The sequence below is a fragment of the Haplochromis burtoni genome, unplaced genomic scaffold (assembly GCF_018398535.1).
Source record: "Haplochromis burtoni strain Fernald_Lab_line unplaced genomic scaffold, NCSU_Asbu1 Contig_24, whole genome shotgun sequence".
In the NCBI taxonomy this organism is placed as follows: domain Eukaryota; kingdom Metazoa; phylum Chordata; class Actinopteri; order Cichliformes; family Cichlidae; genus Haplochromis; species Haplochromis burtoni.
In genome coordinates, this window is record NW_024582385.1 from 1,266,211 (window position 1) to 1,280,160 (window position 13,950).

Below are 13,950 nucleotides of genomic sequence, written 5' to 3' on the forward strand. Positions count from 1 at the left end.
ACACACACACACACACACACACACACACACGCACACACACACAGACACACACAGATGAATATTCATGATTATACAGCTGAGGCTCAACACTGGCTCATTTAGCGCTGGCCAGAGAGAGGCCAATGATAGCATTGTAAACACACAACCATCAGAGGTTTAATAGCTCAACTCCAGTACTGGCTAATTGCACTGCACACACAGCCACACACACAGAGGCAGGCACAGATTTGAAAGCTATTGTGATGAGATTTCCCTCTTCAGTTTTGATTCAACAGACAAACATTTGTTTGATGGGGAGAAAAAAAAAGAAGAAAAAAAACATACTCACGCAGCTGCCTCAAAACAGTCTGATGGAGAAAAGAGACATCCAGTCATAGTACGTCAGTGTCTGCCAAATAAGTCCTGTACAAACACACTCCATTCTTCCACTGCGCTTTGTTTGATTCTGTTTAGATCTGGGGAGATAGAGTTTCATTGGACTGTCTATACAACCGTACAGCCAGTTGAGCCGAATATAGGCACAGTGGAGCATAATGGGCAACACAATAGCTTCCACTATTGCTCTCGTATTAGGTTGACATGACGGTTTCCCACGTGCGTCTGCTGTGTTATATTTCAGAAACATTTAATATATTCACCTTAACTTAGATGTGAAATAGTTTCCCAGCAAACAGTCAGTAGTGTAAACTACTTACTGTCATACAAGTGAACAAACACTTTTGTGGCATTTTGTTCCGCAGGGAGTTTGGATGCCTTGTAAGTCTGGAGACAGACAGCATCCAGAATCTCTGCATTTTAACTGAGAAATGTGGGGCAACAATGAGGCTGAGCACCTCAGGGTTTAAGCTCGCCTGCTACCTCCTGATCTGAGTGTCGTTCAGTGCCTATTTGCATCCAGTTTTAATAGCAGTTTATTCAGTCAAGCAGAAGATGACATCTTTTTCTTTGGCTGACATATGAGGCTGTTAGCCTGAGGCTACTGTGTGTCTAGTTAATGAGCAGAGGGATCCTGCTGATGATTAGGACCGGCAATAAATAAGCTCAGCCCCCCACTCTGACTCTACTTTGTAGTGGGAAGATCTGGCCTAGAACAGGATAGGCTGCTTTAAGTTTTTGATCAAGGTGGGATGAGAAATGAGAAAATGTGTTTATTTTGTGTATATATAATTACAACGTCCAAATTGTAATTATATATATGTAATTATAGATTTATTTCTTATACTAGCAAGAAAAGAAGAAGAAAATTTTTTTTCCCTTTTATATGTGTGTGTAGGTTAAAGGTAGCAGCTACTCCAGAAAATGAAAACATACGTATTTCTAATTTAAATTTTCAGGTTGAATTTTCCGAGTGAAGACTGCTGATCTTCATTTTTATACACGTGTATTTAGCCAAGGCCAAAGAATCCATCTGCTTTCTCAAAGTTATACAGCTACAGTTATACAAGTCTAAGAAAGCGCAGTCTATAGCATGTTTTGTGAGCATGTCATTTTTCGTTAGATACACGGTGTACCGAAATACAGAGTGGTTGCATTTACTCAAACTGTTAGTCTAAAAAGTAATTCTCAGTACTGAAGTTATATATATATATATATATATATATATATACATATATATATATATACATATACATATAGATGTCTTAAATTTTTCAGTTGCCCAATAACACAAAGAAAAATATACATTTCTCAAATTTAATAAACTGTAACTACAGAAAGATGTTGACCTGAGAAACCTTCCTTTCTAATAATGATCTTCCTTTTATCTTAATTAAATAGCGACTTTAAATTATTTAAGAATTGTTAAAGCCTGTGTGTGCAGCCATGAAGTCAAAATACTAGCTACTAGTGTTCTAAATGTTACAATGTTACAATGTTCTACATGCATTTTTTGCTGTTGATGCAAGGCCAAGTCAGTGTTAGAGGTGGTACTTCTAAGTGTACAGTATTTCCTCAGAGAAGAGCTAAAAATATTCAGGATCTGAACCAAGTTATGTTATTTATCACTGCACGCACTGACACAAGTAGGAAGACACAAGTCTGTCTTATTTATCTAGCCTGAAATCACAAATCCCAGCTCCATGTTCAGAAAAATAAAGAAATAAAAAGAAGATATCAGAGAAAAGAGTACACAGGACAGCTAGACCTTCAAAAGAGGGAGGTAGTATTAGTAAACAGAAGAACTGTGTATGCATTTTGATCTAGTACTGAAAGATTGGTCTGGGCAGTATATGTGCATAATTGTACATCTCCACCATTTACAGTATTGGGAATAGTGCTTGCTAAGCGAATGGTGGTCAGCATGTTGCCATGGTAACCACAGCAGCTGTCAGTGTGTGCCTCCTGCAAGAATGACAGATGACTTTTATTAGAGGGGCTGTAAATTGGTGGGGTCCCCCCACTCCATAGAGATGCGCATCCCAGCCTGATCATTTTGGAGTCATTCTGCCAATAACAGTGACCAGGCCTAATTACAACACAGGCCCTCCTGGGCTCATCATACACTCATTATTACAGACTACACTGGCAGTCCTGGCAGCAGTCACTGTGTGACATTCTCATGGTGGGAAACAATAAGGCACAACATATGGTGGGATTGTCACCACAGTTACATGTTATTAAAAGACAAGTGTTTTTTATTTAAAAGTAATTATAGTTTAAAGGGGCCTTTGTGATTATTCACATACATTAACACAACATTGTTTTTGTGAAAATTGTAGTTTTGTTGAACAGAGGGTGCATGCACGCCACGCCATAGTTTTTCTATGGAAAATGCAAATCTGCAGTCACCATTGCAGTAGTGATATTCTCTCAAACACAGAGTCAGTCTTGTGTCTGCTTTTGTTTCATTTCAGTCCTCCACACTTCCAAATGCTGCATCCTAACTGGAAGAGTTTGTTCACCTTTGGTTAGTCTTCGGCTGTGTAACAAGCCTGGCTTATCTTTTTATTTATTTATTTTAATTCAGGCTGTGTGACTTTGAGTGGCCAAGGTTACGGTGACACTGTAGGGCTCGGCTGTCTCCGGAGACCACATTCCACTCACTAATACACTCCAAGACAGTTGCCCACTGGGGACACTGCCAGCAGAGTGATGAGGAAGCAATTTTTATCTGCATTGTTTAGCTGACTTGGTTGCTTTCCCATCAGTGGTGTTCAGGCTGTGGGTGTTGATCAGGACAGATGACTCAGAGTTCTTCAGAGGAGTCAAAGGAGCACAGGTTGAGATTTTCAAGGTCATGGAGAAAGAAAATGAACCTATATTTTTCTGTTAAAAAAAGTTGTAGTGCAGCTTCATTTAATATCTTTTTATTCCATTTATTTTTACAGATTTGCAAAAATCTGGTCTACAACTATATAAACAGAAGTCATAAAGTCCCTGCTAGCTTTATATTTGCACTCATTTTTAGTGTCACAGTATCTTCACATTACTATCCCACTACCTGTTTTTAGAGCAGTATATTTGATCAGAGAAAGGCTCGGTAAGAAACAGAGAAAAGAGGCCGGGGTTCCTGCGGAGATCTGTCAGACAGACAACGCTGCCACTTTTTTGATAATTGCTCTGCCTAGCCATGATCTGAATTAGCATATGAAAGTTTTCTTCTTCACTGGAAGCACATAGCTGTAAGCTAATTTGTAAGACATTTTAGATGACAGGGAGTGGTTGTATCCCAGAGGTGCGCTTTCCCCCTTGATCTTTTATTTTCTCTCTCTCTCTCTCTCTCTCTCTCTCTCTCTCTAATTTTCCCCAGTCATGTCTTAATTATATAATATTGAACTGGAGGCAGCTAGGCGGCTAACAGGTGCAGTCACAGAGCAGAGTGCAGGTCTGGCAGGAGCTGAAGCAGAAACTGGCATTTTGATAAGGCCGTGTAACAAAAGTTTAGTTGGATAATCAGGTGGTTGAAGGAATAATTTGAAGGTCTCCTTAATCCCACTGATAGGCCTTGTGTAGGCAAAGCAGAGTCTGTGAAGGATGGGTAACTCAGTCATTACTATCATTAAGGTCACTGAGCAGCTCCTTGGTGGATGGGATGCACTCTTAGTTCCTGTCTTTGGTGGCACACTTCTGCAACGTCGTATGGAGACCATGGGAGGTGCCTCTGGATTGGCAGACTGTGGTTGTGATTCCCATCTTTAAGGAGGTGAACCAGAGGGTGTGCTCTAATTATAGGGGAGTCACACTACTCAGGAGAGTCTGTCCATTAGCCAAACCTTGGATTCTGAAGGAACGATGCTGTTTTCATCCTGGTCGTGGAATACGTGGGAATTTACTCAACCAGTCTATTTTTGCTTTATGGACTTTTAGAAGGCATTTAACCATGTTGCTTGGGAGATCCTGCAAGAAGTGCTTTGGGAGCAGAGCATGGGGTATCTGCTCCTTTTCTATGGGCCATTCGGTCCTTGTACATTCCCAGTGATAGCTAATCAAGTCCAGTGAGAGCTGGCGTTATACAGAGCAATAAGTCGGGCTTGTTCCGGGTTGGTGTTGAACTACACCAAGGCTCCCTTTGTCACCAAATGTGTTTAGAATTGTATGCACAGAATTTCAGGTGTAGCTCAGTGCTGTAAGAATCTCATCTGTGCTCTTTGCAGATGATGTGGCTCTATTGCCTTAATCAGGTGGTGACCTTGAGCTCACACTTGAGCAGTGTGCAGCTGACTGTGAACCAGCAGGAATTAGAATTAGTACTAAAAGTTTGAAGCCATGATTATTAGCTGCAAAGAATTCCCATCATGGTCATGAGTTCTGGGTTGTGGTGAAAGAATGAGACTACTCATGTGAGCAGCAGAAATGAAATATGGATATGCCTTAGTGATAAGGTGAGGAGTTCAGTTGCTATTCCTTCAAAACAAGTCAGCTGAGGCAAATCGGACAAGGGCGCTTCCTGGGTGAGAGCGAGGCATGTTCTAGTGGAACGCATGGCATGCTGGAGAAATTGCATCTCCCATCTCTTCTGCCCTGTGAACTCCTCAGTGTTTCTCGGATGAGCTGGAGGAGCTGACTGGGGATAGGGAGGTCTGGGCTTCTCTGCTTAGACTACCACTGCGTCGTGGCTGCAGATCAGTGGCAGAAAACTGATGGACGGATGGAGGAAATGACTGAAAGAGCCAGGCCAACTCACAGTTTTAAGTGTATGTTTTGGGGCATGTCACTCAGTAGATGTGAATGCTTAGCTATGTCACCATGTGTCATTGTATTCCACCTCATCACAAATCCTTTATTCTTAGTCCCTGGCACACACTAACCTGTGTTCAGTGGTGACATCTCTGGCCCAGGGCAAACTCTCCTTGGTGAAAAGTGTGACACTTGCATTGTAATAGGAATATAATTCTGGCTGTTTCTGTTTTTATGTCCCACAAGCAATTTAAGTTTCATTGATACTGCAAAAGCTACCAGTCTGAGTGAACAAATAGTCTCCTTACAGGCTCACTGTGGCTTATAAGAGGATTGATTGAAGCTAATGAGTCTGCAGCCACAGAAAAGGGCTTGTGTTTGTGCTACTGATGATGCCAAAGCAGCTGAACAGGGTGACGAAGGGAAGAGGAAATGGCTGATATTTGTGGAAGCCACCTGGGGTGAAGTGAAGCCATAGTTTTGGAATATAAACTAATAAACGCAGATGTGGACAGAACAGGAAAGGCTGTCTGCTAGATGGTGTTAGTATGCATTAGACTGAACTCAGAGGAGAAAGGAATAGCGGTGCACCTCCGATCATTATTATTGACCATTCCTCCTTGCAGCTGTACACAGCTTAAACACATTAGGACTCCCTTGCATGTACACATGCATAGAAACATGTATACTCACAAGCACATGCTCATAAAGAGTTTAATATATGCACAAGCCAGTGGGATATGAGATAACTGCAGTATAAGCGAACACTGAAATGGTCTCAGGTTATAAGGACATGCACATATGCTAATAGAGGCCTCCAGCTCTGTGTTGAGCACTATATTCTGTTGTTGAGAGTGAGAACGAGCTAACAAAGAATCGAGAGCACTATCAGTTATCGCACTGACTCTGAAGAGTTCTTGTAATTTAAATAAAATCCAGCCGCCACCACCTTCTGTTTCTTTCCAGTAGTCTAAATATATACCTAATTCGCATTAATTTACCTACTGCTGAAAAAATACTAAGAAGTGTTGGAAGATTCAGAATACAGAAATACTACATCTGCAGTACTTTATATGCAGCACACCTCTTCCATACAAACAGCTGTAAAGTGTGTTTTTTATGGCCACTTCAGAGAGAAACATCACCTGGTGTTTCTAACTCTGTGCTTGCTCCACAGTGCAGGACTCTGTGTAGAATGTGGGGCTGCTGCCCTGTGATTTAATCGGAGACATATCTTGTGACGTTTGTGAGGTTGTGTGATGACTGTACAACAGACTAAAACAGGCATCCTGTTTCGTTGTTTGAATGTCATAAACGAAGGACTTTCCTTGTAGAACAGTTATCAGCCTCTTGAGTGTACAGGCTGTTGAGTCAGAGTCAGCCAGAGAGAAATGATGTTTCAGGACAGACAGAGAGAAGCTGCATTGAACATTCTGGTCTGATCCATCAGCTGCTGTGTCATTTGACATCTTTGATGTGGACAGATGTTACAGGGACAGAGCAGACTGCCACCTCTGTTTCCTCCAAAATGGAGATGAGCATGTAAAGCTTAATAACAAAAGTTTTCTCTCCCGTTTCCATACTGAGTCCCAAATGTTGAAAACATAAGGTGAGGAAAGCACCCCTTCCTGTTCCTCCGTGTGGATGAATAGAAAGCCAGAGTTGACGAGAGCAACAACAGGATCAGAGTACAAAGCAGAACAGGTGTTACTGAGAACAAATACGAGATAGATCAAGTTAAGATTAAGTTAGATATTGTTGGAGGTGAGTTCCAGATTTGCAGCAACGTTGGGCAAGCTAGAGCAACTTAAATAGCGGCCCCTGTTGGACATTTGGATATCAGCTGAACAATCGGTTGATGTGGGCCAGCACTGAGATCAGCTGCACAGGACTTCATGATGTGCATGAATGCTCTACCTCTGTTTCTAAAAGATAGAAAGAGTTTAAGTTTCAAATGTAGCAGTGTAAAAAGATTTATGTTCAAAAGCTTGATAATGATGTACAGTGAAGTGAAAGCTGTGTGGTTTATGTTTGGCTGATTAGTGCATTCAGTCAGAATTAGGTGTCAAACTCAATTCTCAGATGAGAAGCTGAAAACACAACAGGGCTGATGTTGCCCATTAAAAATGAAAATGCCACATTAACTTAGTACTATTATCTGTTTTCCTCATCCATCTTTATTCATCTGTCCTACAGAGGAATACTTTCCCTTATAGAACTGTGAGCTGTATGACCCGATGCCTCGCCTGGGTGATGCTGGATATCAGGGATATATCTGCAGGAGAGTCCTGGAGGTGTATCAGGCTGCAAGATAATTTTGCAGATGTACTGAAGACAGCACCTAGGGAGTGGTGTGCAGCAGAAACTGACTCCAAATATTTAAGACAGGGCTGGTTGGCACTGCAGTAGCTATCTGTCAGAATAATACATGTATTGTATTTCTAATTGAATACTGTGACATACTATAAGGTTTCACAAGTCCAATGATAATGTCTGGGTAGCAGACAGATGCGCGTATCCTCTCATCTTAACTGTTCTTTAATTTATATTCCTTCACTGTAATAGTGACATTTGCAGTGTTTCCAATATGAGGCACACACAGTATAGAGGTATGTGATCTGTTAAATAAGACAGATTGTATTCTGAGAAATTCACAAATAACCCAAAGATAGTTTAAAGACCATAAATGCTCACACAAACCCACGTACATGTGTGTATGTGTCTCTTTCCACGTGCATTTAAAGCATGTGCTCCCCTTTCCTAGCCTTTTGTCATAGTGACAGGCAGTCTGTTCTAATGAAAGCTCCTCTCATTCATAAGGCTGTCAGCTTTTGATGCCAGAAAAGTTGCAGCGGGAAAGAAGGAAAGCAGGAGAGAGGGACTGCAGAAGACTTAGCCTACACCTAATTTTTCCTTTGCTTTCTCTGAATGATTTCATTCCTAAAAAGCAACTGCATTGCAGTTTTAATTTGACGATGTGTCGTGGCTTGTTTCTATGCTTAAGTAACTAAGGACCACACATGCACACACACACATGGATCCAGTGTCTCTCAGTTGTATCACTGGTTGAGTAGCTCAACCACAAGCAAGGAAAAAACTTCTTCAGGATATCGATGCCCTGGTCTCTTTTTTCTATCTAGGTCAACATTTGCTCACAATAGCATCTTGGCCACCCTCCCCTGTGTATTCCCCATTTTCTTTCTCTGTTTTCTCCCCTCTGTACTCACATTCACACCTTTCTTATTGCAACACCTCTGTCTTTGGTACCAATCATTTATTTCTAAATTATGATAAATGTTTTGGGTGTTTTTTGCTTCTACATAAATGTAGGCAGTAGTACGGACAATGTGTCATTTTCCTAATATTTGCCATAATTTGAGGGTTTTTTTTATTTTTATTTCTGAGCCGTTTCAGAGATTGTCTTAAGACCTTCACACCTTTTTCCATCATTTTAGGCACGCTCAATGCAAAGGCCTCTGCCAGCAGGATAAACCTGTGTTAATGTGTCATGACAAGACTAAATGAGAAGATTCAACATCCCATAAAGCATGCATTATTATATCTCTAGCAATACTGCCAGAATCCCCCACCGTACGGCGGCCCTATTTGATGCCCAAACCAGATAGGCTCTTCCATCATCTGTGACATGAAATACCCCGATAGCCACCGGCTACAGAACACATCGCTCCTCAGAAACACTGACTACCTCTCTCTACTTCCATGTGTTCACACAAATTAGCATTACATTAGCATGATATTAGCACATCCGACCTGCACATCCATGCCTTATCAAAGCACTCTGTGATCCCCGGCTCCCCGTGCTTTAGTCTGGATCAGAAAAAAAGAGCGAAAACCTGAGTGAGAAAGAGAGAAAGACAGAGCGTTTCCCCTGAGAGAGAGAGAAGAGAGCGATGAGCTACATGATAACGAGCTGTGTTACACCGCTATACAACACACAGCCTTGTCACTGCGCCTCAGAGCTGATTTAGCTGAGCTAAATGGGCTGCAGCAGATGTTTGGTGACTACAATCACACAGAGCTGCGTTCCTCACTTGACTTGCAAATATTTGCTTAGAGACTTCAATATTGGCTTTTCTTTATTTCATTCTTTTTGAATGTGTAAGGTGGTTATTCCAGCGCATAAAAATGAATACACGCAGCATGCTTTCTCTACTGACACCTATTACTGCTGCGCTGTGTTTGGTACAAAATGTTAACCGTCGCTTGTGATGAAAACCCCGAGGCAACTGATCCTGTACTTTCATGAACAGTTTTTGAGACAGTTAAAAAAAACTTATTGACTAAACATAAAAAACTGTGGTTTAATTCTATCTAGTGATTTTTCTTGATAAGTATTTTGATTAAAGTCTTGCTGCTGCAAACAGTGAAGCTCAGTTGAGATTAATGCGTTCTGAGGAGAGTCTGCACTCTGCCGTCTAGTGAACAAGCAAACCACAGATAGATTTTCCAGAATGTTTAACATCACGCGGACTGACCACAGGCTATACTTACAGGTCACATGAAAGTGACGTGTTTGGTACTAACTGGCCCACATGTAGTTTACTGGTGTTCACTGAAGATGTTGCTTTGCTTTCTTTATATGTAGGTAACGTCACCTAATATGTTTTATTTATCTTTTCATTTCCAGTGCAACGGTTTCTCATCACATCCACGGGAGCCCTGTATATTCTGGATGTGCAAATGGAAGATGGGCTGTACAACTACAGGTGTATGACACGGCATCAGTACACCGGAGAAACCCGACAGAGCAATAGTGCCCGCCTCATTGTGTCAGGTGAGAGGGGGATACCACAATTAGAATGAATAGGAAGTTCTGCAGCTTGATATATATTAGCTTGTATATTAAGCTGCACTTCTGGGTTGAATGGTCACTTGTTTCACGGTGCAAAAAACTACAGAGTTGTATTATGTGCATATATATTGGTTGGTTTCATTGTGAAACGTTAAGATGAGCGTTTTTACCGTCTCCATCTTTGTGTTTGTAGATCAGATTGATTTGGAGTAATCGCACTGAGACACGAAACGATACTGCACGCTCTTTGTCCAGTGACTAGGTTGCTCGTTGTTTTTTGACTCTACCTGTAATATACAAAATGAACATCAGTATGTTTTCAATAAGGCTTGAAAGTAGTGACTCAGTACTAGCAACCGCAAAATTAAACTCTTCACCAGCATGTTTACTGAGGTCATAGGTCATGAAAGTTTTCCTGGATTTGATACAACCAAATGTATTTTTATAAAACGAACACTCGGAAAGCACAACTTCCTGCAATGTTTTATACCGATGTCAGCATTGTTAATATGGGCATCTTGTGTAGTATATTCATCTTTCTGTATCATTGTGTCATATAAGGTTGTATTGGAAAAAATAATGTTTTAGAGAGGTCAAACAAAGAAAGTGCTAATGTCCCCCAAGGTCTAATATATTGCTTTAATGTTTGAAGATTTTCATGGCCTACCTATGACCTTGAAGCACTACATACTAAAATAGTGTATTTTATTATCTTTACCCATATGACTGGAGCAGAATCGGCTGAAATCTTTGGCTTATTTAAGCTGTAAAAACTTGAGACGTAAAGCATCGTACTGAAGAAATAAAAATGGGGTTTAACAGCTTTCTCTCCCTTTCATATGATTGTTTTGGGTTTTTTTTCAAAGTTAACTTTGACTCTGAAGGTCAAAGTCAAAGTCAAATGCTTAGCCAACCCGGGTAATCATGTCCCCTAAGGCCTAGTATATTGTTAGTATATTGTTGTGAAGTTTGAAGACGATTCATAACAAACTGTGGGTAATATGAAGTTTTTGCTGATTTCACTGTTTTTACTGTTACAGTGATGGGAGATACCAAGATACCAATGACAGCTTATACTGTTGATGGTATCTGTCAGACCGTTAGAAAGAAAGAATGCAGGTTTAAGCCCTTTACCCGGCACAGGCTAATTGAAATCATGCCAAAACAACCAACAGTGTGTTTTTCTGCGTTAAACAGATGGCCAAAGAGTCAAATTTACACTACACAGCTGTTTGCATAACAACAACCAACAGCTGATATGCGATGGGATTTTTTTTCCAAGTTTCATATTTAAAGCTTAAGGTAATCAGTGTGTGAGTTTCAATACTGCGGTGTGTTTGATCTGATAAAAGTTTCATAATGGCATTCACATCGGCCCCAGCATATGTCAGTAACAGCAGGTAAACCCTCCAAAAATGTCCCAGTCTGTTGCCTTGATTTCAGTTTAGAATAATATGGTTAATGTGTTGCAAATACCAGCTGGTGATACCACACACTGTTGGATAAAATGACACAAGACAAGTAATCAGACACAAGGACAGGAATCACCATGACACAGTCAGATAGGGTTTGCTGTTGATTTGGTGTGCCTTCAGAAACACTGACTGCATGTGAGAGGACCATATGGAAATAAATGTGAGCTTGTAAAAAAAAACATGTTGGTCAGTTGAATTAAACGGAGGGCGACAGGATAAAAACCCTTGAACTAAAGAGTGGGTGACAGGCAGTAAAGGCCATGAGAACTCTCCAGTTTGGGGGAGGACTTCAGGATAGAAAAATACCCTCCTTTCCAAAACCATTTAAAGAGTCACTCTGCAGGTTTCAGAGTGCAGTATTTTTAGTTTGTAAGACATTCATTCACAAGATAGGCAGGGTTGTACCATGTTTACTGGTGGTGGGGGGGGGGGGACTAGAGCCATTACACTAAAATTTAAAAAATCCCATTCTCTTCCTTTGGCTACTCACGAGTTCACGATTACACACTTTTCCACTTTTAACTCCTTGTGCTGCATTTAACCCTTTTTGAACCCACGCAGATCCGACCAATTCTGCACCCCACATCCTGGATAGCTTTGAGCGCCGTGAGGTGATGGCATCTCATCGAGTGGAGCTCCCTTGCAAGGCCTCTGGTCACCCTGTACCCAAATACCGCTGGCTGAAGGACAACCGACCGCTGGAGACAGACTCGCGCTTCAAACAGAGTGTGACAGGCCTGCTCATAGAGAGAACCCAGCCCAGTGACACAGGGACGTATGTGTGTGAGGTGTGGAATGGCTACGGCAATGCCGAGGTGGTTGGCAGGCTGCAGGTAAAAGGTCAGTGTCCTTGTGATGGTGCTAAGTAAGGCTGTGGAGTTTTTTTATTATGGAGCAACGAATCAAAAGAGGCAGATTCTTTTGCTTTTTAAGTGTGAAGCACTTTTGTTTACATTTTATCATCTATCTAATGATGATAACTTGGTACCTCCACTAAACTACAGAGCCCCTCAAGGTCATGGTGAGTCCGCGGAAGGTGAAAGGCAGCGTGGGAAGCCAGGTTTCACTGTCCTGCGGTGTAACGGGCTCCGAGGAGTATCAGCTGTCCTGGTATCGCAACGGAGAACTCATCTACCCCAGTAACAGTGTCCGCATGACAGGCCAAAACAGAGAGAACCTGGTCATGGCTGGCATGGCCAAGAGTGATGGAGGAGCCTATCAGTGCTTTGCCAGACATGGCAAGATGTCTGCCCAGGACTTTGTTCAAGTCATACTGGAAGGTCAGAATTCACAGTGAGACGTGTGGGTGGGAGCAGTGCGTGTGCACCATTTTGGTTTTGTGTGCACAGCAATTGTGTGTATCTATGCATATGCAAGTCCAGACTGTGCTGTGTGAAGCTCAATCCTGCAGGGCCCAGCCCTTTTTTATAAGATTTTCTGAAAAGCCTTGAGCTGTACATGAGCTGGTTGCTGCTGCAGTGTCTCCCATAACCAGGGTACTATAAGGGGAATATTGATAATCAATAATGCTGTGGAGCCAGAGAGGAGCTGGATTAATCTGCTCCTCATTCTGACACTGCTTTTTATACTGGAGATGTGCATGTTTTCCACTAAAAGTGCAGATTTGGACAAGATTCTCATTCAAAAGCATCAGATATGAATTGACATGCATCTCTTATGAGGGGAACAACAAAATATACATCACCGTGTGAATTTTCTCCCTCTGTGCAGATGGCACCCCCAAAATTCTGGCTTCGTTCAGCGAGAAGGTCTACAACGTCAACGAGTTTGTGTCATTGTCGTGCACAGTGAAGGGCACGCCAGAGCCGCGGGTAACGTGGACTCTGGACGATGAGCCCGTGGTACGGGACAGCCGCCATCGCATCTCCTACTACACCAATGCCGAGGGCCACGTGGTGAGTCATCTGAACATCAGCCAGACTCAAGTCCCCGATGGAGGAGTGTACCGCTGCATCTGCAACAACTCAGCTGGGACCGTTTCCTACCAGGCGCGAATAAACGTAAGAGGTGCTTGTCAGATCAACTCTTCCAACACACCATCACATATACACATCGACATGCCTTGAGTCACTCTGTTTTGACGCATTTCTGATTGGCTACTTTAAAAGTGCACGTGATGAAAGAGGTTTTATTATGCTGTCGTGTTTCTAGCTTTTCACATACTTTTAAATCTGATAGCATAGCTTGGCTCTGTTTCTCCTCAGAATATAGCAAGACGCCCAGAAGATGCTTTTCCTGTTATCTTTCCACTTTTCCAGTTTTTTGGGGGTATTTTTGCGTTTGGATTTCACCATCTCTATATCAGGACAGTTATTACTGTTGACTGTACTGCTATATGCATTCTACAGGGACATGGCTTGCTGAATTGCTGCTGTCATGTAGTGACACTGGGGCGCTCAAGCTTGCCGTGCTTTCCAGAACATTATTATTTCTCTGTTGCAGAGAGGGAATGTTGCTTTCTTTGTACAGATTGGTCGGATTTGATTGCTGCTCAGTCTTGCATGTTGTGGGGCTAAATAGGGCGAT

At 41.9% G+C, this 13,950-nt stretch overlaps 1 protein-coding gene across 4 annotated transcripts in view; it reads left to right on the forward strand.

Moving 5' to 3' along the window:
- dscama (Down syndrome cell adhesion molecule a) overlaps positions 1–13,950 on the forward strand; it is a 111,240-nt gene that overhangs the window by 63,461 nt on the left and 33,829 nt on the right. For 3 of the 4 annotated variants that reach the window (XM_014337987.2, XM_042218823.1, XM_014337988.2), the window contains exons 4-7: positions 9,764–9,910; positions 11,965–12,243; positions 12,408–12,683; positions 13,135–13,431. In XM_014337987.2, the coding sequence (XP_014193473.1) occupies positions 9,764–9,910; positions 11,965–12,243; positions 12,408–12,683; positions 13,135–13,431 (999 nt within the window). The remainder of the gene's footprint in view (positions 1–9,763; positions 9,911–11,964; positions 12,244–12,407; positions 12,684–13,134; positions 13,432–13,950) is intronic. The other variant, XM_042218824.1, reaches the window with a different exon arrangement.